General features: G+C 58.2%; 11 protein-coding genes across 11 annotated transcripts; 5 read left to right on the top strand and 6 right to left on the bottom strand.

The window, feature by feature from the left end:
• Window positions 1-331: 331 nt before the first annotated feature.
• Window positions 332-2,176, bottom strand: TGL1 (sterol esterase; the record flags this gene model as incomplete). The annotated part of the gene is made up of 1 exon (XM_056206462.1): window positions 332-2,176. One exon carries the CDS (start codon window positions 2,174-2,176, stop codon window positions 332-334), a length of 1,845 nt encoding a protein of 614 aa, XP_056062437.1.
• Window positions 2,177-2,326: 150 nt separating this feature from the next.
• On the bottom strand, window positions 2,327-3,040 carry MVES1_001620 (uncharacterized protein; the record flags this gene model as incomplete). Its single annotated transcript, XM_056206461.1, has 4 exons — window positions 2,327-2,765; window positions 2,793-2,910; window positions 2,937-2,959; window positions 2,988-3,040. The coding sequence occupies 4 exons, from the start codon at window positions 3,038-3,040 to the stop codon at window positions 2,327-2,329; spliced, it is 633 nt and encodes a 210-aa protein (XP_056062436.1).
• A 255-nt stretch (window positions 3,041-3,295) lies between these two features.
• On the top strand, window positions 3,296-5,608 carry MVES1_001619 (uncharacterized protein; the record flags this gene model as incomplete). Its single annotated transcript, XM_056206460.1, has 1 exon — window positions 3,296-5,608. One exon carries the CDS (start codon window positions 3,296-3,298, stop codon window positions 5,606-5,608), a length of 2,313 nt encoding a protein of 770 aa, XP_056062435.1.
• Window positions 5,609-5,615: 7 nt separating this feature from the next.
• Window positions 5,616-6,284, bottom strand: MVES1_001618 (uncharacterized protein; the record flags this gene model as incomplete). Its single annotated transcript, XM_056206459.1, has 1 exon — window positions 5,616-6,284. The coding sequence occupies one exon, from the start codon at window positions 6,282-6,284 to the stop codon at window positions 5,616-5,618; it is 669 nt and encodes a 222-aa protein (XP_056062434.1).
• An 83-nt stretch (window positions 6,285-6,367) lies between these two features.
• On the top strand, window positions 6,368-11,911 carry MVES1_001617 (RING-type E3 ubiquitin transferase; the record flags this gene model as incomplete). The annotated part of the gene is made up of 1 exon (XM_056206458.1): window positions 6,368-11,911. One exon carries the CDS (start codon window positions 6,368-6,370, stop codon window positions 11,909-11,911), a length of 5,544 nt encoding a protein of 1,847 aa, XP_056062433.1.
• A 38-nt stretch (window positions 11,912-11,949) lies between these two features.
• On the bottom strand, window positions 11,950-13,719 carry MVES1_001616 (HECT-type E3 ubiquitin transferase; the record flags this gene model as incomplete). The annotated part of the gene is made up of 1 exon (XM_056206457.1): window positions 11,950-13,719. One exon carries the CDS (start codon window positions 13,717-13,719, stop codon window positions 11,950-11,952), a length of 1,770 nt encoding a protein of 589 aa, XP_056062432.1.
• A 237-nt stretch (window positions 13,720-13,956) lies between these two features.
• On the top strand, window positions 13,957-14,388 carry MVES1_001615 (uncharacterized protein; the record flags this gene model as incomplete). Its single annotated transcript, XM_056206456.1, has 1 exon — window positions 13,957-14,388. The coding sequence occupies one exon, from the start codon at window positions 13,957-13,959 to the stop codon at window positions 14,386-14,388; it is 432 nt and encodes a 143-aa protein (XP_056062431.1).
• A 77-nt stretch (window positions 14,389-14,465) lies between these two features.
• DBF2 (serine/threonine-protein kinase dbf2) lies at window positions 14,466-16,286 on the bottom strand (the record flags this gene model as incomplete). The annotated part of the gene is made up of 1 exon (XM_056206455.1): window positions 14,466-16,286. The coding sequence occupies one exon, from the start codon at window positions 16,284-16,286 to the stop codon at window positions 14,466-14,468; it is 1,821 nt and encodes a 606-aa protein (XP_056062430.1).
• A 128-nt stretch (window positions 16,287-16,414) lies between these two features.
• On the top strand, window positions 16,415-17,140 carry SPC25 (kinetochore-associated Ndc80 complex subunit spc25; the record flags this gene model as incomplete). Its single annotated transcript, XM_056206454.1, has 1 exon — window positions 16,415-17,140. One exon carries the CDS (start codon window positions 16,415-16,417, stop codon window positions 17,138-17,140), a length of 726 nt encoding a protein of 241 aa, XP_056062429.1.
• Window positions 17,141-17,184: 44 nt separating this feature from the next.
• On the bottom strand, window positions 17,185-19,197 carry MVES1_001612 (uncharacterized protein; the record flags this gene model as incomplete). The annotated part of the gene is made up of 1 exon (XM_056206453.1): window positions 17,185-19,197. The coding sequence occupies one exon, from the start codon at window positions 19,195-19,197 to the stop codon at window positions 17,185-17,187; it is 2,013 nt and encodes a 670-aa protein (XP_056062428.1).
• A 318-nt stretch (window positions 19,198-19,515) lies between these two features.
• MVES1_001611 (uncharacterized protein) lies at window positions 19,516-21,219 on the top strand (the record flags this gene model as incomplete). Its single annotated transcript, XM_056206452.1, has 1 exon — window positions 19,516-21,219. One exon carries the CDS (start codon window positions 19,516-19,518, stop codon window positions 21,217-21,219), a length of 1,704 nt encoding a protein of 567 aa, XP_056062427.1.
• Window positions 21,220-21,258: the final 39 nt, after the last annotated feature.

Genomic DNA, 21,258 nt, shown 5'->3' with positions numbered 1-21,258 from the left:
TTCGCTGTCTACTTGTATTTGTGCGGCATATTGTATTACAGTGCTATGCCTTGAACGATGGAGCGTTAAAAGGCCCGCTCTTGTATCGAAATAGTGAGCAACGATACCCTGCGTATCGCAGGTGATTGTATAAAGAAATCGAATAAAGGTGGTAGAGACGTGTCGGGTGGATGCATGTACAAATAACGTGTTCAAGGATGGACAGCTCGGCATGATCCATGCTGCAAGTGTCTGTTGCAGCAAGTCTCCGAGAAAGAGAGTGGGCGCATGACCACAGCCTTAGCTGCATCCTTCCCTATAGGCCCCAACCGTTGTACAAACATCGATTCAACTACATGGTATTGCTCGCGGGCACATCTTCCAGATCCATCGTCCTAAGGATGGTATCCTTGATTTTGGGAAACACAGTCTTGTACGCATCCACGCCCATAACCATGTCCATGTGCTCGTACCCTTGGAGTTCGATAATATGCACAATCTCGACATTCGACTCGTGCTTGAGCAAACGATCAATTAACGGCTTGCCAAGCACGAGGTTGTCCGTCGATCCGTACGCCACAGTGAGGGGCGGGAAAGAACGGGGAAACCAAGGCGTGCGCACAGTAGGATTAAATACACATCCACGCAGCACGAACGATTGCATATAGTAGTACAAGAGCTCCGAACTTGTCGGAATACCCGTCGCGCGGAACATCTTGGGCTTCAAGCGGTCGACCCAATTGTGGTCGTGGAAGTCGAACAGGTAGCCAAAGATGACATAGGCCATGTGCCCAAAGAGCCACGCAGGCACCAAACTACGCGCTAGGGTAATAGCCGGGATAAAGTCACGCACACCAAACGCAAGCGACCAGGACCAGCGCGACTTGAACAGTTGCATCACACGGAAAGGGAAACGATTCAGCGAGGGCCCGGGAAAGACGGCGGGGCCGAGCGCGGTGAATGAGCTCAACTTGTTTCCGAGCTCGGGGTACTTGCCGTGGCTGAGCGCCAAAAACATGGATGCAGTGCCCTGCGAATGTCCGACATAGGCAAGCTGCGAGGAGCCGGTGACGCCCAAAACATACTGCACGACATCGACCAAATCATCGGCAAGCTCCATCATTCCCCACGCCCAGAAGCGCGGATCCCAGCGCTTGAACCGCACATGTCCAGCGCCCATATTCGAGCGAATATTGGTGCTCCACACATCGAATCCTTGGTCCACGAGCCAAAAGCCAAGACTGCGCTCCTCATTGGTAAAGAAAAACAACGAGGAACACAAGATACCGTGCTGGAGTACGACTGGGTAGCCGCGGCCCCCAGGACGGCGCGGATCGGAAATACGGTGCGCCTTGAGGAGCCATCCGCCCGCAGTCTCAATCTCATACTCTTCGCAGACGTAGCCCCAGTACTGCGCATAGTATTCCACGCGCTCGCTCAAACGCTCGCCCGTGATGCGGCGCTCAAATTCAGAGTCCGTACGTGCCTTGGGCGGTGAGTGCTTGAACGGGTTAAAGTAGCGGAAGTAGGCCAAGTTGCCCACAAAAAGGAGCGCAATCGAGGTGACACCAAACATGCAAAGCTGCCGAATCTCGAGGTACAGGCGCGAAAAAATGTTAAACTCGCCGTAATCGCCCACGGAGTGATGAAAAAAGGCGGGAAACCCGCCAGGATGCTGCTCATCCTCTGCCTCGGGGTATCTAGGGTCGAAATGGTACCCGTACTCTTTGGAGTCCACATACTTTTCCGCATCGCGCCCCTCTGTGTACGGTTTTTCAATGAATGCGCTGCGGCGCTGCGGCAGTGTGTCCTGACTGCCGCGATCATATGCTGTTTGTTCGCCATAGGTGGGGTAATCTTCGCTAAACGACGTCGAGTTTGTGTACGACATGCCAGGCGCGTCGTCGTATTCTTCGTACATGCTCGGCTCCTCGTAAGTACTTGGTTCATACGTGCTTGGTGCCGCACGAGCATCGTCAAACACGGTAGGTGCATTGTGCACACTACCTGCCTCATCCGGAGCGTCTGCATACTCGCCGCTGGGACGCCCTATCGTCGAGGCGTCGCGCGCGTCCCAGTCCTGCTCGACTTGACGCGCATCAGCAAACGGCCCCTCATCATCCGCTTCCTGTTCAACGGCAAGTGCAGGCGTCTGATTATAGTTCCGTTTGCGGCTCGATATCGGTCGACTCGACATGGTCCGCCAAGTACGAAAAGTACGCGCCCAACCGCCGGGGTGGACGCGTTGATTTGTGGGGCGTGTCACGTGTTTTCGGCCGATGGGGCGCAGGTCGCTTGCCATGCAGCCGATGGTGTAGAATACTTGTACATAGAGAACTAGCATAGTTTACGCACGCACACTATAGCGCGGCAGCCGCGCCATTTTTTCGTCTGGACTGAGTACAGCGTCCGTATATGCCATGCGCACTTTGGCGTGCTTGCCCGGCGCTGTGTTCGCGTCCGTGCGAGGCGGTGTTGCGTGTGCCTGCTCCTGTGCTGGCGAATACGACACGGGCGCATAGGATACAGGTGCTGCTGTATTTGGCGCGCCGCTCATGAGTGCCTTGTGTGCCTCTAGCTGGATCCTTAGTTTCTCCTGTGGCACGGGCCCTTTGTCGATGCGCGGTAGTTTGCGCGCATTTGACGCAGCGCCATGAGCCTGCGCACCTCCTACTCGTGTCCCACTCCGACGCAAAAGCCAGTCGCGCAAGTCTGGCTCCGGCACACCGACCATGCCATATATTTCAATCTCGAACGAGCCACGACCCGGAAGGGTATTATCGAGTCTGGGGTCAGATACCGCGCACACGCACAATCCTGGCTCGGCTTTATGGACTTGTCCTAGGTGCACCGACAACCCACCCGCCGTGTTCAGCCTGCGTGGGCACAGCGGGCACTTGAAATGCTTCGCTTTCTGGTGCTGGATCAATACTATCGTTAGCCGGCATGCAACCCACCCTTTTCATCCTCAAATTCGCGGCTGTCGTAAGCACTAGATCGCAACCTACTCGCAGTACCAGCACCACGCATCCAGCTGCGTGGCACGCTTCTTCTTGCCCATCGTGCGGAGCGTTGCGGCGCTGCAGCGGAGTGACAATATGGCACGTGATCTGACGCACCCGTGCAGTTCCTGCAAGGGACATGCCGCACCCCATTGGCCCGATTAGCGCACCGAAGCAGCGGGGCTTCGACTATAAAACGGCGCCACGCAGCTGCACGCGCGCGACTTCCGAACGCGACTGCAGCGTTTGCTGATTTTGGGCCCTGCAGGTGTAGATTGTGCAATCTACCGAAGTGCAATTTTTTTCGCACTATTATGGCTGATTCAGAACACCAGACGGCTCCTGTGAACGAGCCAGTCACGGCAGAGAGTGTGCCTGCACCGACCGAGGCGCCGGTTGTCGATGCGGTGCACGATGGCACGGCGACGAATACGGACGTGGATGCGGGTGCTTCGGCTGTGGATGCGGAGAGTGTACCCTCGGCGCAAGCGCCGAATGCAGCGTCATTGTCTGTGGAGCCTTCGCCTTTGGCATCCGAGCCATCGGCGCCCGAGCCTTCAGCACCATCGGCGCCCGAGCCATCAGCGCCCGAGCCTTCAGCACCATCGGCACCCGAGCCATCGGCGCCCGAGCCCTCAGCGCCCGGCGCCACCGCGGCCCATTCCGAGCCGTCACAGTCTACCGACTCTGCCGATATGCCCATGGAGATGCCTCATGTAAAGTATGCGCAAAACACGATCCGCTCCCTCAAATCGCGCCGCGAAGCCGCCGCGTTTCTGCAGCCAGTAGACCCGATTGCGCTGAATATCCCTCATTATACCCAAATTGTCAAGACACCCATGGACCTTGGCACGATCGACCAGAAGCTTGCGCTCACTGCCCACCGCCTCAAGCCAGCCAACCAGCAAATCCGCATGTCGGACAAGCTGAAGCAGGCAGTTGACAATGGCAAAGTCGACCTTGAAAAAGACTACTATGCGCGTGTAGGTCAGTTTGAGACGGACGTTTTTCTTGTGTTTGACAACTGCCGTGCGTTCAACGGCGCCGAGCACATCTTTACCAAGAACGCCGAAGCCCTCCGCGGGCTATTTGAAAAGCAGCGCAAAGGACTCGCGTCTGCCGTCGCCGTCGCGAACGAGCAGAATGCCGAGGCCAAGGCGCGCCGCAACTCCTCCGACCTCCCCACCATTCGACGCTCCACCAACGGCAGCCGCCCCAAGCGTGAGATTCATCCGCCGACGAACCGTGACTTGCCGTGGAGCGAGGACCAACTGCACCCCGCCTCCAAACGTGCGATCCAGAACCGGATCGGGAAAGAGGGCAACCTTTCCCCTCGCGAGCAGTCCTACTGGGCCAAGGTCATCAATGACGAGCTCAAATTTTGCGGTCGCGTGATTGACGACCTCCTCAAGCCTGCGCACCAGGACCTTGCGTGGGTCTTTTATGACATCCCCGCCAAAGACTTTGACTGGGCGCCGGCGTATTTTGCCACGATCAAAAAGCCCATTGCACTGCTCCCCATCCAGCGCAAGCTCAAGAGCGGCGGCTACGCGGATCTTGCTGCGTTTGATGCTGACATGCAGCTCATGTTCCGCAACTGCTTCACGTTTAATCCGCCCGACTCGGACGTGTATCTTATGGGTGCGCGCTTCAAGGATGCGTACGAGACAAAGATGCAGAAAAAGCCAGTTCCTCCGCCGTTTGTCGCCGAGATGGACATGGATGTAGACGATGACGAGGATGATGATGATGATGACGACGACGATCCAAACGCGCGTCTTGTCCAGCAGCTGCAGCGCCAGATTGCCGAGCTGGAAGGCACACTCGAGACACTCGAAAACAGCAAAACAAAGAACCCCGTGCTGATTACCAGCACGCGCGTCGCACTCAACTCGGTCCAAGCTGCGCTTGCCGGCGCAATGAGCGTCAGTGAGCTAACGCGGAAGAAGGGCAAGAAGCGCGGCGCGTCGGGCGATGGTCTTGGCTCGGCGAAAAAGAGCCGCAACAAGGGCGACAGCGCGCGGAAGAACAAGAGCGGAAACCGCAAGCCGCTCGGCAACGGGTCGCCAGCGCCTCGCGGGCGTCGCTCCATGGGCGGCGACGAAGACGATGTGCGCACCGTCACGTTTGACCAGAAAGAGGAGCTCGCGCAAAAGATTACCGAGCTTACCGACGAGCGTTTGGAAGGCGCCATCCGGATCTTGAACGAGGACAAGCCTGCGGGTGCACAAGGCAACGAGGACGAGGAGATTGAGCTGGACATTGACGAACTCTCTCCCCAGACGCTGTACAAGCTGTACAAGTACGTTGTGCGCCCCAAAAAGAAGCATGCGCCCCCTGAGCTCGGCCCCAACGGCAAGCCCGCGCCTGCCTCTGCGCCCATCGACGGCCGCAAGCGCGGCACGGGCGGCCTCAAGAAGAAGAACCTCGACGAGACCGAAGAGGCCGAGCGCATTGCCCGTCTGCAGCAGCAGCTCCAGCAGTTCAACGACGCCAAGGACTCGCCCAAGGCCTTGCCCGATGCGGATCTGTCGAGCAGCAAGCACGACGACCTTGTCCAGTCCGACATCTCGTCTGGCGACGAGGACGAGGAGAGCGAGAGCGATAGCGATAGCGATATGGACTAGTGGTAGACTATGTAATGCGCACATGAAAAGCACACTGCGGCGCGCCTCCTGCGTCTGTATGTATGTGCGCTTGGACGCCGAGCCGTCGCAAAGCGCCCTCGATCACCCCCGCGGCAAAAGCAAGCTGCATCGCGGCGTACAAACTCCCGGGTTCCAGCCCGAGGAGCGGTCGGAACGCGTTGTCCTGCAGGACGAACACGCCGCGGTGGTTTGTGCGCAGATTGTCTACCTGTTTCTGCCACATCACCGCCCACAAGTCTTTGCACACAAACTTGACCATGTCCAGCGCGTCGTGCACTCGCGCACGGTCCTGCGTGAGTCTGCGTGAGCGAGATGCAACGCACCGTTCTGCAAGTCCGCCGCCGAGGTGCGCGCCGAGCGACTCCATGCGGCTCTTGGCCATGTCCGTCTCGTCCGCTGCGGTGAGAAGCGGCGGCACGCGCGACGACGGGTCATCATGCCGCAATTGCTCGACCATCTCGTTTGCCTTGCGTGTTGTATACAATGTGCTCGCTTGGAGCGTGCGTGTCATTTCGACCTGCAGCAGCGTCGCGATGCTACGGTCGATCATGTGTGGCGCGCGCGGTGCAAGGCTCGGTGGCGGCGCATGGAGCACTGGCACGGCACCTCCTTGCGCCGCGCCCGGCGCTGCGTACGATACGTTGGGCGCAGCCATGCGGCGCGGCGGCGCGGCGGCGCGGCGCAACGTCTCAGCACGTGACCTTTCGTCCGTTGCCACTTGCCTCGACGCTGCGCACGATGAATGGTGGTGTGAGCGCGGTGGTCGAGCTGCTGCCGCGCATCGCAGCGCTGCCGACGCGCGATGCGCTGGACTCGTACAAGCTCGAGGGCGCGCGCGCGCTCGAGGTTCGACGCAATCTACTGCGCGAGTTGCTGGGCGCGGTGCCGCTCGCCTACTTTTTTCCGCCAGGCGTGGCGACCATGCCGGCCGCACTTGCGCTGCTCGAGCAGAATGACTGGCGCCTTTCACTTGCACAGCAGCGCGCCGATGCCGACGCGCGCGCGACGGACGCGCGTGCAGAAAACGGCGCGAGCGCGGTCGTGGGACTGCCGGAATACTCTGCCAACCGCCGCGGGATGGCGTGTGGCCACGTCTTCCGCAAAGGAGAGCCCATCTTTCGGTGCCACGACTGCTCGTTTGACGATACATGTGTCCAGTGTGCCACATGTTTTCAACACTCGATTCATGCGCGCGAGGACCACGACGTGGTCTTCTCCGTCGCAGACGAGAGCGGCGCATGCTGCGATTGTGGCGACGAGGAGGCGTGGAAGTGCGACTTGGGCTGTGAGTTCCACAGCATGCATCCCCACAATGAAGGTGCGGCGAACGGCGCGGCGCCGCTGCCGGCGCTCGACGAGAGTTTTCCGCCGGCGCCGCGCGCGGCGCTGCGCCGCTTTTTTCATCTGCTCCTTGCCTTCTGCCTGCAGGTGCTGGGTGCGGCGCCCGAGCAGCGCGCACCTATACTGAATCCCGAGCTTGTCGAAGAGCTGAAGCGCATGCCGACACTGGAGGACCAGTTTGGCGCGCCGGCCAAAGGCAAGGCGCGCGACGTCCACACAGCTGCGCCGCCGCTCCCACACCCCTACGTCGCCGTGCTTTGGAACGACGAGAAGCACACCTTTAACCAGGTCTCGGAAAAGATCCTCGAGGTGGTTTCGGGCATGACTGTGCAGGGCTCGCGCTATTTTGCGGAGCAGGTAGACAAGTACGGACGCGAGGTTCTCGCCGTCTCTACGGAAATACGCCGGCTTGTGCTCATGGCGAAGCGGATCAATATGATCGACTTGATGGTCACCATCATGCCTGCGTTTGACTTTTTCGTGCAGGAAGTCACCGGGTGCGTGCTCGACACGCTCAAAGACCTCGCTACCTGCTCGCTCTACCTGGACCAGAGCGGCGCCAAGCCCGATGGGCGCCCGTTCAAAGTACTTTTAACCGACACACTCCTCCTCCCTTGGCACCAGCCTGAGATTTGCAGCGTGCCCAATCTGTGCATGCTCGACGCACTGCTGCTCATGGATACCAAGATGTGGAAATCGGCGCGCCTCGACGTGCGGCACATGCTCATGGATTTGATTGCGTACCGCGAGGCAAAGCAATCCATCGCCGTCCGATTTGCACACGTGTATATCAAACTCATCGAGACCTTTATTTTGCGGGACAGGGAGCCAGAGCACTCGATTTACCACCTCACTGTACAAATTTTCAGCGTACCGAGTATTGCGGCGCGGCTGGTGATCGAGCATGGCTTTATGCACACACTCCTGCAAGTCCTCCATGCGCTGTTTGTGAGCGACCAGGAAGGGGCGACGAGCCTCGTCGTTCCTGCGCCTCCGCCTGCGCGTGGACAGGCAAACGCAAACGCGTCGCTTTTGCGGCAGCAGAAATGCTACCAAGTTTTTCACGACACGCGCTACCTCTTGTCCGCGTCGGACGTACAGGATGATATTGCGGCGCGCTCGGGCGAGTACCTCTCTGTGTGGCTCGCATTCTTCGCCATGTTTCATTCCATCGCACCCGATACGCGCGCGGCGCACGCCCATGTCGAATTTGAGAGCGAGCTCTGGATCCAGGTGTTCCACACAAGCTCGCACCTCGGCAAACTCGCCAAGCTCCTTGGCGAGGCATTTTCCCGCGCGAGCGAAGCGCAGTTGCGCGCCGCGCTGGGCTACACTGGGCGCACCATCATCGAGCACACCCAGCGTCTCCAGGCGCTGGACCCAGCGACGCACCAGCCCGGCACACTGCACACCACAAGGTATCCAGTCGGCGCTCCGGACGATGCGGTCGCGTCTGAGACGTTCGAGTTCGACGTGGCCTCGCAGCCTGTATCCTTCCATCACCCCATGCACTGGCTCTTTGCCGAGATGCTCAAGTCTCTTGCGCACGGCCCTCCGACGCCCGGGGACTTGACCGAGCTCGAGATGCTCGCCATTCTCGAGTATCCTCTCCGCGTCGCCGTCAAGCTTGCGCAGATCCGATGCAACGTGTGGGTGCGCAATGGATTTGCCATTCGCTCGCAGGCGTACCACTACCGCGACAGCATGTGGATGCGCGATATTATGTACGACCAGGACATGTTTCTCCAGCAGTGCGGTCTTGCATTTGTAGACCACGACCCGTTTCTGCTGACGGTCTTGGACCGCTTCGACCTCGTCGCCTGGTTCAGCGGTGCGCCGAGGAAAGAACACGCTGTGTACGACGCAGACCAGACGCTCTTCATGGCAGAAGAGCTCCTCCTGCTCCTCATCATGCTCCTCACCGAGATCAGCGTCCCGGCGCACTGGACCATCGAGCAGCAGGTTTGCCGCGAGCTGATCCACTACCTCGTGCTCGGCCCCGGCACCTACTCCGAAGTAACGAAACAGATCCCCGAGCGCTTCACCGACCACAGCTGTTTCGACCGCGAGCTCGCACGCATTGCCCACTTTCGCTCGCCCGATGGCACCAGCGACCTGGGCATGTACGAGCTCAAACCCGAATACTTCGCCCAAGTCCAGCCCTTCTTCCACCACTACTCGCGCAATCAGCGCGAGCGCGCAGAAGAAGTGCTCGCCGAGCGCCGCGCCAAGCCCGGCGGCGAAGAAGCTGCGCCGCTCACCATCGCGCCGCAGCTCGGCGCCCTACAAGACACCCCGTTTCACCGCCTCGCCGACGTCTTTACCAACCGCACGTTCCTTACCATCGTCTTTTACGCACTCGCAAACACCACATCGTTTGACGAGCCGCCGGATACGCTGCTCAACGCCGGCCTGCACCTGCTTATGCTCGGTCTTGTAGAGCGCGGCGCACACTTTGCGCCTGCCTTGATTGAAACGAGGCGCTTGCACGGCGCGCCTTCCTTGCTTCATATCTTGCTCGAGCTCCAGCAGCACCCCAAACTCGAGGCATACCACCCCAAGGTAAATTTTATCCTCCAGCACGCCGCGGCATTGGACACCGCAGTTGCGTCGCATCTCCCCTCGGCGTACGCGCAGCGCGCAGCGCCGCCGCCCCAGGACGACGCAAAGCGCAGGATCGCGCGCGAGCGGCAGGCCGCCATCATGCAGCAGTTTTCTGCGCAGCAAAAGTCGCTGCTCGAGTCGCTCGACGAGGGGCTGAGCGACGAAGAAGCGCCCGAGGAAGACTCGGAGTGGGGCGCGTGCATCATGTGCCAGGAGCGCCTGGACACCACCAGCGCCTTTGGCACGCTTGGCCACATTCAGGAGAGCAGATTGGTGCGTACGACGCCGCCCCGCGAGCACAGCGTCTTGGACGAGCTGCTGCGCCAAGGCATGGACATGGACCGCGCACAAGGCGACCGCGTCCGAGGCAGCTTTGGCCGTGAGGAGCTGCTTCCCAACGCGAGTGTCCACCAGCACATTGCGCTTGGCTACCCCGCGCAGCACCACACGACCGGCTTTGTCGCCGTTTCCTGCGGGCACAGCATGCATGTGCGCTGCTTCAACATGTACATCCAAAGCATCGAACACCGCCACGCGATGCAAATCGCGCGCAACCACCCCGAGGATCTGGCACGGTTCGAGTTTGTCTGCCCGCTGTGCAAGTCGCTCGGCAATACACTGCTGCCCGTCTCGGGCGCCTCCGCGCTGAGCACTTCGCCGTTTACCGACGCTGCGCGCGGCGCCGTCTTGTTTGACGACCAGCCGCTGACCGAGTGGGTGCGCCGTATGAACATTGCCATCTTGAAAAACACCTCCACCGAGAACGCCGAGCTCGAAGAGCACGGCTGGGGCTATTTTGCCGCCTTTATGCTGCAGAGCAGCGCGCAGCCGCAGAACAGCGAGTATGCCCACGGCCTCTTCAGCGCAGACGAATGCCTAATGCTCCAGCGCTACCGCAGCGTCCTGCAGCTCCTCGGTCACGAGACGATCTGGGCGCGCACCAAGGACCGCATGAAGACCATTCTCGACGCACCACACACGCTCGACAGTGCCGGCGACGTGGTGTATTTGCCCGAGACGTTACTGGGCTACACACTCGCGCAGCTTGAAATTGCCCAGCGGGGCCACGCGGCGCAAGGCGATGTGGGCAACGCGCTCTCGGCACAGCAAGTCCAGCTGCTCCAATCGCAGCTCGATGCCTTGACGGCCATGGCGCGTGTTGCTTCGGTGGATGCGCGCACGGATATGCGCCAGTCGCTCTTGCGGCGCCTCATGCCCCACTGGGCCGGCGAGCACGCCGTGCGCAGTCCGCTGCTCGTGCGCAACGCACTTGGCGTCCTTGTGGAAGTCGCGCTCCTCATCCCCGAGTACTTTATGCACGCAACTGCCCTCCTCTACTACGTCACGCTCATCCAGACCATCTTTGGGCTTGCGCAACCCACATTTGAGCAGGGCGAGCGGCGCAAGCACGCGGCGTGTGTCGACGGCGACGTTGCCCTTTCCATCTTTCCGCACGCAAGGTGGCTTGTGACCAGCGTCGTGAACTTGGTCGGCTACGTCCGCGGGAACATCACGCTTGGCTTCGACCAGCGCAGCGACCAGGAACTGGCCAAGCTCTTGTGTGCATACACACTTCCATTCCTTCGCCGCGCCGCGCTCCTCGGTCAGGCGGTGGGCCGTGATGTGCGTGCGGCAGAGGTGGATCTTGCCGCGCCGGAATATGTGCGTCTATTGCAGCATTTCCGCATCCCAAGCCCCGCTGAGGCGCTTCCCATGCATACACAGCCTGTCGGGCTCATCGCCATGCTGGTGGAGGGATGGGCCAAGCACGCATACATGCAGCTTGCGCCGCTCTTCAAGCCGCTCCCCATCGAGACGGACGGCCTGGAGGCGCGTCTGCAGGTGCCGAGCCTCATCTTGGAGCACCCGCATATATACGAGCTGTTGCCCCTTCCGCGCGATTTGGCCGTCTTGCTGCAGCAGACGCAGCAGCGCAAGTGCAAGCGGTGCAATACGCTGCCGCCCACCGCGTCTCTGTGCCTCTTTTGCGGCGAAGTGCTCTGCCTGCAGGCGTACTGCTGCAGCGACCTGGACGAGGAGTCGCGGGGGGAGTGCAATCAGCACTTGGAACACTGCGGCGGCCGTGTCGGCGCGCATTTCCGTGTGGGAAACAATGTCATGGTGCTGCTGTACCAGGGCAACGGGTGCTATTCTCCGTCACCGTATCTAAATACCCATGGAGAAGTCGATCGGTACCTCTTGAAAGCGAGGCCACAGCGCTTGCATACCCAGCGCTACGACGAACTACGAAAACAATGGCTGAACCATGGCATTGCCAACCTGGTGACGCGCCGCATCGAGTCGACCATCGATCCAGGCGGATGGATCACATTTTGAGTCTGTAGGTTGGTATCGATACCGTGCGCACTATGTACCTATGCAAATCCAAAGCCTTCTCCACCCTCGTTCATCGCCGTGAGCAGCTGGAGGCGCAGCTTGTCGTAGGAGTCGTACTGCGGAAGATCGAGCTGGTTGAAACAGGTGTGCGCTGCAGGCAAACGATTCTCGCCGTAGGCCTTGTGGATATTGAAGCGCTGTGTGCCTTGCACGCCCTGCAGCTGCGAAAAGCCCTCCAAAGGGACCTTGCTGGTGCCCGTGATAAATTGCAATAGCTTCGCGCGCTGCGTCTGGTCAAAGGAGCGCACGGCGCGCCACCACCATTGGACCATGGGGTCGCTGCTCGAGTAGCCTTGGAGCTCTGTGTTGTTCTTCCACGCATCCACATCGATGTCCGGCAGGCCAGAAATGAGCAGCTCGAGCTCCTGCTCGGAAAAGATTTGTATAAGCTCCGTGGGAATAATCTCCTTGAATCCTTGCAGAAATGCGTCGATTTGGGACTGGATCGACTTGGAGAGGCGCTGCTCTGTGACCAAACGCACGTACTCTTGCTTGTTCTCCTCGGTAACCGGGATGTTGGCACCATTGGGCTTCAGCTCGATGACTTTGGTCTCGCCAAACTCCTCGTCGTCGACGGTGAAGGAAAGTTCGAGTACGTCGGTGATATCATTGGCCAACATCCACTCGACACTGTTGTAGTACTCTGGGTCAATGGCCTCGAGGTCTTTGTAGTCTACAGGACGACCAAGGATGTGCTTGTAAAAGCTGCGTGTAAAGTAGGCGTCCAGCAAACGGCTGTCGTAAATAGCTTTCCCAATCACGCGCCCAATAAACGTGAAAAAGGAAAGATGCAGCTCGTTCACGGCGCTCTTGCTATTGGGCTGGTAGGTCGTGCGGTCCGCCGCACAGGGCTGGAAGAGCGCATAGTTCGGGTCAAACATCTCGCGCGAGAGCACTTGGAACCATTCGCGGGTGACGCCCCCGGCGTCGACACCTTCCTCGCCATGAAAACGCACATTGAGCTTTCCGTGCTTGATTTCAGAGCCGGATTTGCGGTTAAAAAACTGGAAGCTGTCATAAAATACATGCTGGCGGCGCACAGTGAGCGAAAGAGGGGTATAATGTTCGCGCCGCCCTTTGTGCAGCTGCTGCGAAAAGTAGTTCCGCTTGTTGTCGAAGTCGAGCACGCGGGGATTCTTGACCAGCAGAGAAAAGGAGCCCGACATTAACGACGGGTTCTGCCGCACCATTAAATTCAAGACTTTGCGGTGCTTCTCGGTAAAGTTGAAAAATTCGCGTTCCATTTCCGCACGGCGCGAATGCAGCGCTTGGCCCATGGCGGGATCGTCTGCGCAGCGCAGCTCGGCATTAGCTTGGGCTTTCATTGAATACTGCGACACCACCATAAGGCTCTCTATGAGTGGAAGAAGAACCTGCGCCGAGTTTGGATCGCTTTGCAGACACGAAAGCGACTCGCTTAGCCGCTGCCACAGGTGCCGGAAATCGAACGACTCGTACACACGTGCAAGCTGCTCTTCATTCGCACTGCGCTCCTCTACAGAGGCCTCTGTTTGTTTCGGCTCCGTCACACTTTCCTCGCTGCGCGCCGCCGCACTGGACGCGTCACGCAGTCCAAGCGGCGCAACGGCTTCGTCGATGATGCTAAAGCGAAGCCCGTGTCCACCATGCGCGCCGGGCATCCCAGTTAGCATTTCTGCCAGTCCAGTCGGGGGTATAGCGACAATGCGCGGGTTGCTATCCTGGTCTTGATCACTGCCGTTAGCCTCGCTGCCAACATACTCTGCCATGGTCACGACCAGTCGAAGGCCGCGCGCGCCGCTAATGGTCTGATTACTAATGGACACATAAGCGAACCCCGGTCTCCACGTGTCCTCTCGTGAAACGGGCTCGCCGTGGCGCATGCGCCGTTCGCGCGCTGGGCATTGGGCCGATTCTCGCGTCAGAACGGAGCTTGTATATGTAAGCACGCTCGGGTCCGAGCATCCCGTGCGCACATCCGTGCTTCCCAACTACGAAACATCATCATGCCTCTCTTTGTGCTCTCCCCTGCATCTCTTGTGCACTCTGCTGCCTTTGCTGGCTTTTACACCTACTTGTCGCTCAATGTGGTGGCCGCCCGCAAGAAGTACGGCGAGACCAAGCCTGGAATTCCCGAAAACAATGAGACCGTCAAGAACATTATCCGTGTCCAGTCCAACTTTGCTGAGTACACGCCGTTCGTCTTCTCTCTCATTTTCCTTGCCGAGCTTAACGGAGCGCCTACGAAGTTTGTCCACGCCGCGTACGCTTCGCTCTTTGTCTTCCGTGTCCTGCACAGTCTCGGCATGGTGTGCACCAAGCTCAAGTTAGGCCGTGCCATCGGCTTCGTTGGCACCGTCCTCCTCATGGTTGGTACCGGCCTCTACAACTTCGGGCTTGGTTATGAACCTCTGCTCTCCTTTTTGGGTGTGAACTAAGTAGACACTGCTCGTAGCAATGCAGACACGCCTTGTTTAAGATATGAATTTTAGGTGTTCAAAGGTGAGAAACTAAACTAGAACATGGTAGAAAGTTTGGTAGACGTATTGCGCTGGAGCGCAGGGTTGGCGTGCCCCGCCTTGGCCCAGTTCTTGCCAAAGGTAAACCCTACCCACATGCCGCGACCGCCTGCTGTGGCGCCGTTCTTTGCTTCCATCGTCTCGACGTGGCGCTGCTTCTCTTGCACCTCCTTGTACTTGGCCATGTCCGCTGGGTCATCAAAATTGTCAAAGTAGCCCGTATCATGATCGTTTTCCAGCTGGGGGATAAACGGCGCGGGAATCTCGCGTAGTTTCGACATGTCGACGGCACGGAAAAAAGCATGCGCCTGAACCTGGCCCAAGGAATTGTACCGACGCTCGGGGGTATTGATCAGGCGCACAATTATGTCCCACGCAACGTCGGACAGGTTGAACTGCAAATCTTCGGGCTTGGTATATACAGGCCGCTGAAGCGCTTTTGGCCAGTTCTTCAGATTGGCCCACGTCTCGTCGGGATGCGCGCCGCTAAAGGGCGGGAAGCCGCAGAGGAACTCGTAAAAAATACAGCCAAGACTCCAGTAGTCGACACTCGTGCCGTACTCGCGGCCACGCAGTACCTCCGGCGCCATGTAATCGGGCGAACCAACCACCGAGTCAGCATACCGGACATTGTGCGCACGCATCGCCTGGAACAGCGACCCGCGCTCTGCCGGCGTGCGGTAGACCATGTCGGTATCCTTCACTTGGTCGAGCCTGTGCTTCAGCGAGTCGATCCGACCAGGGTTCAGTGCGCCGGACGCAAGCCCAAAGTCGGTCAGCTTGATGTGGCCGCTTGCATCAATCAAAAAGTTTTCCGGCTTCAGGTCGCGGTGCAAGTAGCCGAGCTTGTGGAGCTCGTTGACTGCGACAAACATCTCCGCAATATAAAAGCGCGCATGCTCCTCGCGCAGAACGCCGCTGTTGTTGAGAAGCGTACGGAAATCTCCGCCTGGAACGTACTCCATGGCGAGGAAGACGTGCGAATCGTCTTGGAAAGCGTACAAAAGGCGCACAAGCCACGGAGAGCGTGTCGCGGTGAGGATATCACGCTCGGTGAGCACATGGCGCACTTCGTCCATCTTAATCAGAATGCGTTTCCGCAAACGTTTGAGTGCACATAGCTCGCCCGTGTCGCGCTTGCGCGCGAGGAACACTTCGCCGTAGCCGCCTTGACCGACTTGTGTGACAATATGGAACTGCGCAAGACGGAGCTTTGCACGGCGATGAAGAAGCAGTTCGCGCTCTTTTGTAAAATGTTGCCTCTTCGCACACTCGTACTCGTCCTCGCTCACGCTTGAAGCATGACTCGTGCGCTGCGAGCGTGCAAGCATACCATGAGGCTCAAACGACATGGAGGACAGCGCCTGTTCCAACGGCGGCGGTGCAGCGTACCCGCTTTCTTGCATGCCGTGCTCAAAATCAGCAAGACGTTGCCGGCGATCGCTGAGGTAGCGCAGCGAATCAAAGTAGTGGTTCAAAAAATAGACCTGCGCAAGCTGCGCCTTGCGCTGCACCTCGGGCAGCTGCAACGCGTCTTTCTCCCACGGCTGCAGCGCTTCGGCCACATTCATGCTCTTCCAGCTTCCACGGAACATGGCTGTGTGTGCGGGCGACTTTGCAGGACTGCCAGCATCCCCGCGCTGCACATCGCGTCGCGCCGTGGGATTCGGCGTCCCGGCATTGTTCGGCTGAAGGCGTCGCGCAAGGGGGGACGATATAGCATCTTGAATTGCAGCAGCGGGCTTGGTAGGCGTTGCACCCACGTTTCTCTGCACTTGTGAGTTTTCCTTCGTCCCTGCCTGGAATGCTTGCTGCATTGCTTCAGGTAACGACACTGGGCAAGTGTTTGTCTCGCCAACTTCTCTGCTCCACATATCACGTGGCCGTACGCGTTCGCTCACGTGCGCTGTGTTACAACGCTCCTCCACTTGCGCGTCGGTTCTGTATGCGTGCGCGACACTCCTCGGGGGCGAGCCGCGCTGTGGCGCCAGTGCTCGACTTTAGCGACCTAGAGGCATCGATCGAGAACTTTACACGGCGCTTCGAAATGTACGTTCAATCTACCGTAGCCAGCTGCGACCAGGACCGCCTGGCCGCCGATACACAGCGCGCCGAAAATCAGGTGCGCATCAAATCGCTCGAGGCAGAGCGGGAAGATACCAAAACGACCCAGAAGGAGCTGTGGGAGACAGTTGCGTCGGAGCGCAGTGCGGATGCAAAGCTGCGTGCGAGCGTCCAAGCATTACTTGCGCAGCGCACCTCGCTGGCGCAGCGCTCGGCAAACTTGCAAATAGAGGTGGGCGAGCTACGCGCACAGATCATTGCACAGCGCGAGCGCAAGCAGGGCAAAGTACAGCAGCTGCGCGAGCAGGTGCAGCGAAATGCTCCGGAGCTTGCGCAGCTTGAGCGCACCACAGGCCTGCAAATCCGGCCGCAAGAGCGCGGCACGATTCAATTCACGTTTTCCCTGCTCACCGCATCATCGCCCGAGACGCACTGTGCCGTGGTGGTAGATGTATCGCAAGAGAAATACACAGTGCCGCACCATGACGACCTGCTGTCTGAAACGGCCCTTCGCTCTTTGCTGCGGCAGTTGAACCAAACAGGTGACTTTCACGCATTCCTCAAAGGCGCACGGCACGCAATGCAGAAGGGGCTGGTGGATAGCTGAGGGGTAATGTGTACATATAGGTTAAGCTGAAGACTACGGGATCATTACTGCGGCTGCACATGTTCCTTTGTGAGCATTTCTTCCGTAGCATTGTCTGCAAGGGACGCCATTGCGCGGCTCTGATCCTCTTTTATTCTTTTGGCGCTTCGTTCTTGCTCCTCGATGCCCGCCGCCGCGCGCTCAGCGGCCAAGCGGTCGAAGCCCACGCTATAAAAGGTGCGGAGATAGGCCAGGTACTTGTGGATGCGTGCGGTAAAGTCTGAGCAGCGCTCCAACAGCATGAGGCCGTGGTAAAAGTAGGTATAGTTCCACCAAGAACTAAAGTAGTATTTGACGAGCGGCCAGGTAAAGCCATCCTGGCGCCATTCCTCCTTGATCTTCTCCTTGTCGTCCTGGTACACGGCCAAGGCGCTATAGCGAGCGGTGATGATAAACGGTCTCGCAGGGCCATGCGTGGTGTACAGATTCTTGTCCAAGGAGCGCAGCAAATCATTAATCTTGAGCACCATGAGCATCGCACGCGGAACTTTGCGGAGCACCTCGAGCACGTTGATAAACATGCCTTCCTTCTCCATCACCGTCTTCCGAATATGCTCCTGCTCTTCCTCAGTCATGATGGCGCCGCCGTCCATGTCCAAGAGGGACGAGACCCTCGTCTTGCCTTTTATGCCCGAAGGATTATGCGCGTCGCTGCCCTCGAGGCCAGAGCGACCTGTAATGGCAGATTCCAAGATGGGGTACAGGTCGTCGTCAATGTTTCCGACCAATTTGGCGTAATGTCGCCGCTGTCGCTGCACTTGCGGCGTGGCGCGCGAAAGCAACGAAAGCCAAAACCGCGCATAGTTTACGCGCAACTGAGCGTCGATTTCAAAGTACAGGCCGTGGTCCAGAAGGACAATCTCAAAGTTTTCGCGCGAGCGGGATTGGCTTTGGCGGGGTCGGATCAGCACATTCCCGCCGTGCGGATCGGCGTGGAAAAAGCCGTGGAGATAGAGCATCTGTGAAAAGATCTTGGAGAGCTCCTGGGATACGCGGTTTCGGTCGATTTTGTGCTCGGCAAGGTACTGCAGGTTGTCGGGGCGTGCGCCTTCAATAAACTCCATCGCAAGCACACGACGAAAGACCCACGGCACCTGGGGGAAGGTGACAGAGGTGTACTTGTACTGCTGAAAGTTTTGCTGTGCACGCCGCGAATTCTCAGCCTCATGGCGGAAGTCGAGCTCCAAAGGCATGTTTTTGTTCATCTCGTCGGCGAGCCACTCGAAACTGAAATCAGGGAACACGCGCTTAACCCAGCCCACGAGAATGGTGACCATCTTCATGTCTACACTTGAAAAGCGCTCAACATTGGGGTGCAGCATCTTGATAGCGAGAATCTGCCCCGTTTCGCGGTCTTTGGCGCGGTGTACCTGTGCCAAGGACGCGACGCCGAGCGGCTTGGGATCCAGCCATTCGAATGCCTGTTCAAATGTTTTGTTGGTTTCCTTCTGGAAAAGCGCCTCCAGCTCGTTCAATGGTGTTGGCTCGTTCTGGTCCTGCAGTGGTTTGAGCGTGTCGGTCCATTCCGGCGGCAAGAGAATCACCGAGCTGAGATGTTGGCCGAGCTTGATGTAGAGACCACCGTTGGTCTGCATCGCATTCAGCATGCGGTTCGCACTGCGCAAATGACAGGTCCGCATCGCCTCTTCTTCTTCCGCTTTCGCATTGTAGTGTGCGTTGAGGGTCTGTCGGTAGTCCCACACACAAAGCGCGGCTGCAGAAACAATGGTGGTGGAGCGCGAAAGCGCGAGCAGCATAAATTGTGCCGTATCCTGTGATTCACTCACACCGCGCTTCAGATCGTTGTACAGAGATTCAAGACCAGAGCGGCTCAAGATACTGCTGCGCCCATTGTCCTCGCCTTGGTCGGCGCCCAGATTGTGGTAGCCAAAATACACGGTGCCGCCAATGACGATCATAATACTACTGCCAATCACAAAGAATCGCATCCCACGACGAAATGCGGCGTGCTGGTTTGCAGTGCGGTGCGGATGCGGCACTGCGGGTTCGTCAAACATAGTCGTCTCTGGCTTGCGGGTGCCGGGCGGAAATTTCGGGCCTGGCGTCGGCGCATCTGCGCACCGATGCGCAGTGCGAAATGACCGCACTCTACACGCAAGGCTAGCAAAACCAGCGGGCCGCGCTACCGCCCTGGACAACAGTGTCAGTCCACCGGCGAAGTGCATGAAATGCCGCATCAGCCTGAATGAGATCTGTTCCGAACTCTTGCGGGCCGTCCACTTTCTATTACGTCCGCATTAGAAAAAAGCAACACGTGGCGATGTGTCAATTTGGCGTGTCCTGACGGACTGGTGCGAGCTTGTATACTCCGGTCCATGCAAGATGTACCGAGACGCCGCAGCTCCTATTTTTCAGCCAAGAGTGAGAACTCGCAAGCAAGTAAAACATTTGATGCGATACCCGTGCTGCTGTATCGAGTCGAAAATGCGCAACAGGCAGTGTACAGAGCGATAGAAGAGTACACAGAGCAAGATGCGCTGGAGGGCAAACTACACAATGCGCGCGTAGAGGCGGCATATGACAATGGGGACAAACAAGTGTCGCTAGACGAAGAGGGAAGCATTGGTGTCCGCGTTCAGGATGGGGCAGAAGGGCCCGAGGAGGACCCGTTCCTAGTCACTTGGAAATCGACCAATGCCGAAAATGAGAACCCCCGTTCCTGGTCGTACCGGTACAGGCTCCGTGTGATGGGCATTTACGCACTCTTTTCCGGTGTCGGTCCCTGGGCGAGCTCTATGGTATCGCCCGCGCTCAATACGCTCGATACGGAACTTGGCTTTAACAACTCGGTTACGCTGGATTTAGTGCTCGCCATCTACCTCATTGCATTCTTTATTGGGCCGCTGTTTTCAGCGCCGATAAGCGAAAACCTTGGGCGGAAGCGCCTTGCACTGTTCTGCAATGTATTTTTCATCATCTTCAATATTGGGTGCGCCGTAGCGCGAACGCCTGCCCAGCTGGTCGTCCTGCGCTTCTTTGCTGGTCTGTTCAGCGGTGCGACCGTTCCCATGGGCGGCAGCGCCGTGTCCGACATGTTTGACCTGCACGAGCGGGGTTTCGCAATGTCGCTCTACACTATTGCGCCCGTGCTGGGCCCATGCATGGGACCGCTCGTCGCCGGCTGGATTATCCAGGGCTGGAGTCCGAGCAAGTGGCCCTGGATCTTTTGGACGTCGACGATGATGGCCGGCGTAATTATGATTGTGGGCCTTTTGTTCATGCGCGAGACATACGCACCGCGCCTCTTGCGTGAAAAAGCGCGAAAGCTGCGCGAAAGCACGGGCGACAACAGATACCACTCGATATTTGACAAGCAGAAGGAGACGCCGAAACAGAAATTGGAGCGTGTGATGCTGCGCCCCATCGTGTTTCTCTCCACCGAAATCCTCGTGTTTTTGCCTGCGCTGTATGTCGCCATTATCTACGGTTGCTTCTATTTGCTCGTCGCGTCAATGCCGCGCGTGTTTCAGGAGAAATACGGGTATAAGGTTGGGATTAGTGCTCTGCACAACCTCGCCCTGGGAATTGGCCTCGTTTGTTTTGGGCAGGCAGGTGGTGTCTTTATTGACGTTGTCTACAAGCGCCTCTGCAAAAAGTACGGCCACAAGCGGCCAGAGTACAAGCTACCACTGCTCATGATCAGTGTGTTTGTCATGCCTTGTGCTCTCTTGTTGTTTGGGTGGACCGCACAGTATCATGTCGTCTGGATCGTCCCGGATATCGGGCTCGTGCTTGCGGGTGGAAGTGTGATTTGTACCATCATCCAGGGCCAAATGTACATGGCGGACCTAATGGGTGTTTATGCCTCGTCTTCCTTGAGCGCCATGATGGCTACTCGTTCGCTTATGGGGTTTGCCATGGTGCTCATTGCGAAACCATTGTTTGATCGTCTTGATATTGGATGGGGTCTTTCTGTCGTCGCACTGATCACGGCCATTTTCGGAATTCCCAGCCCTTTTATTTTGTACAAGTACGGATACCAAGTCCGCCAGCGGAGCAAATATGCAACTAAATTGTGAACTGTGATGTAATATAGAAGGAGTGCTTTGGCGCAAAGG

Source organism: Malassezia vespertilionis, chromosome 3 (genome assembly GCF_029542925.1).
Source record: "Malassezia vespertilionis chromosome 3, complete sequence".
Taxonomy (NCBI): domain Eukaryota; kingdom Fungi; phylum Basidiomycota; class Malasseziomycetes; order Malasseziales; family Malasseziaceae; genus Malassezia; species Malassezia vespertilionis.
Note: the sequence above shows the minus strand (reverse complement) of the source record. Positions and strands in the feature narration are given on the sequence as shown.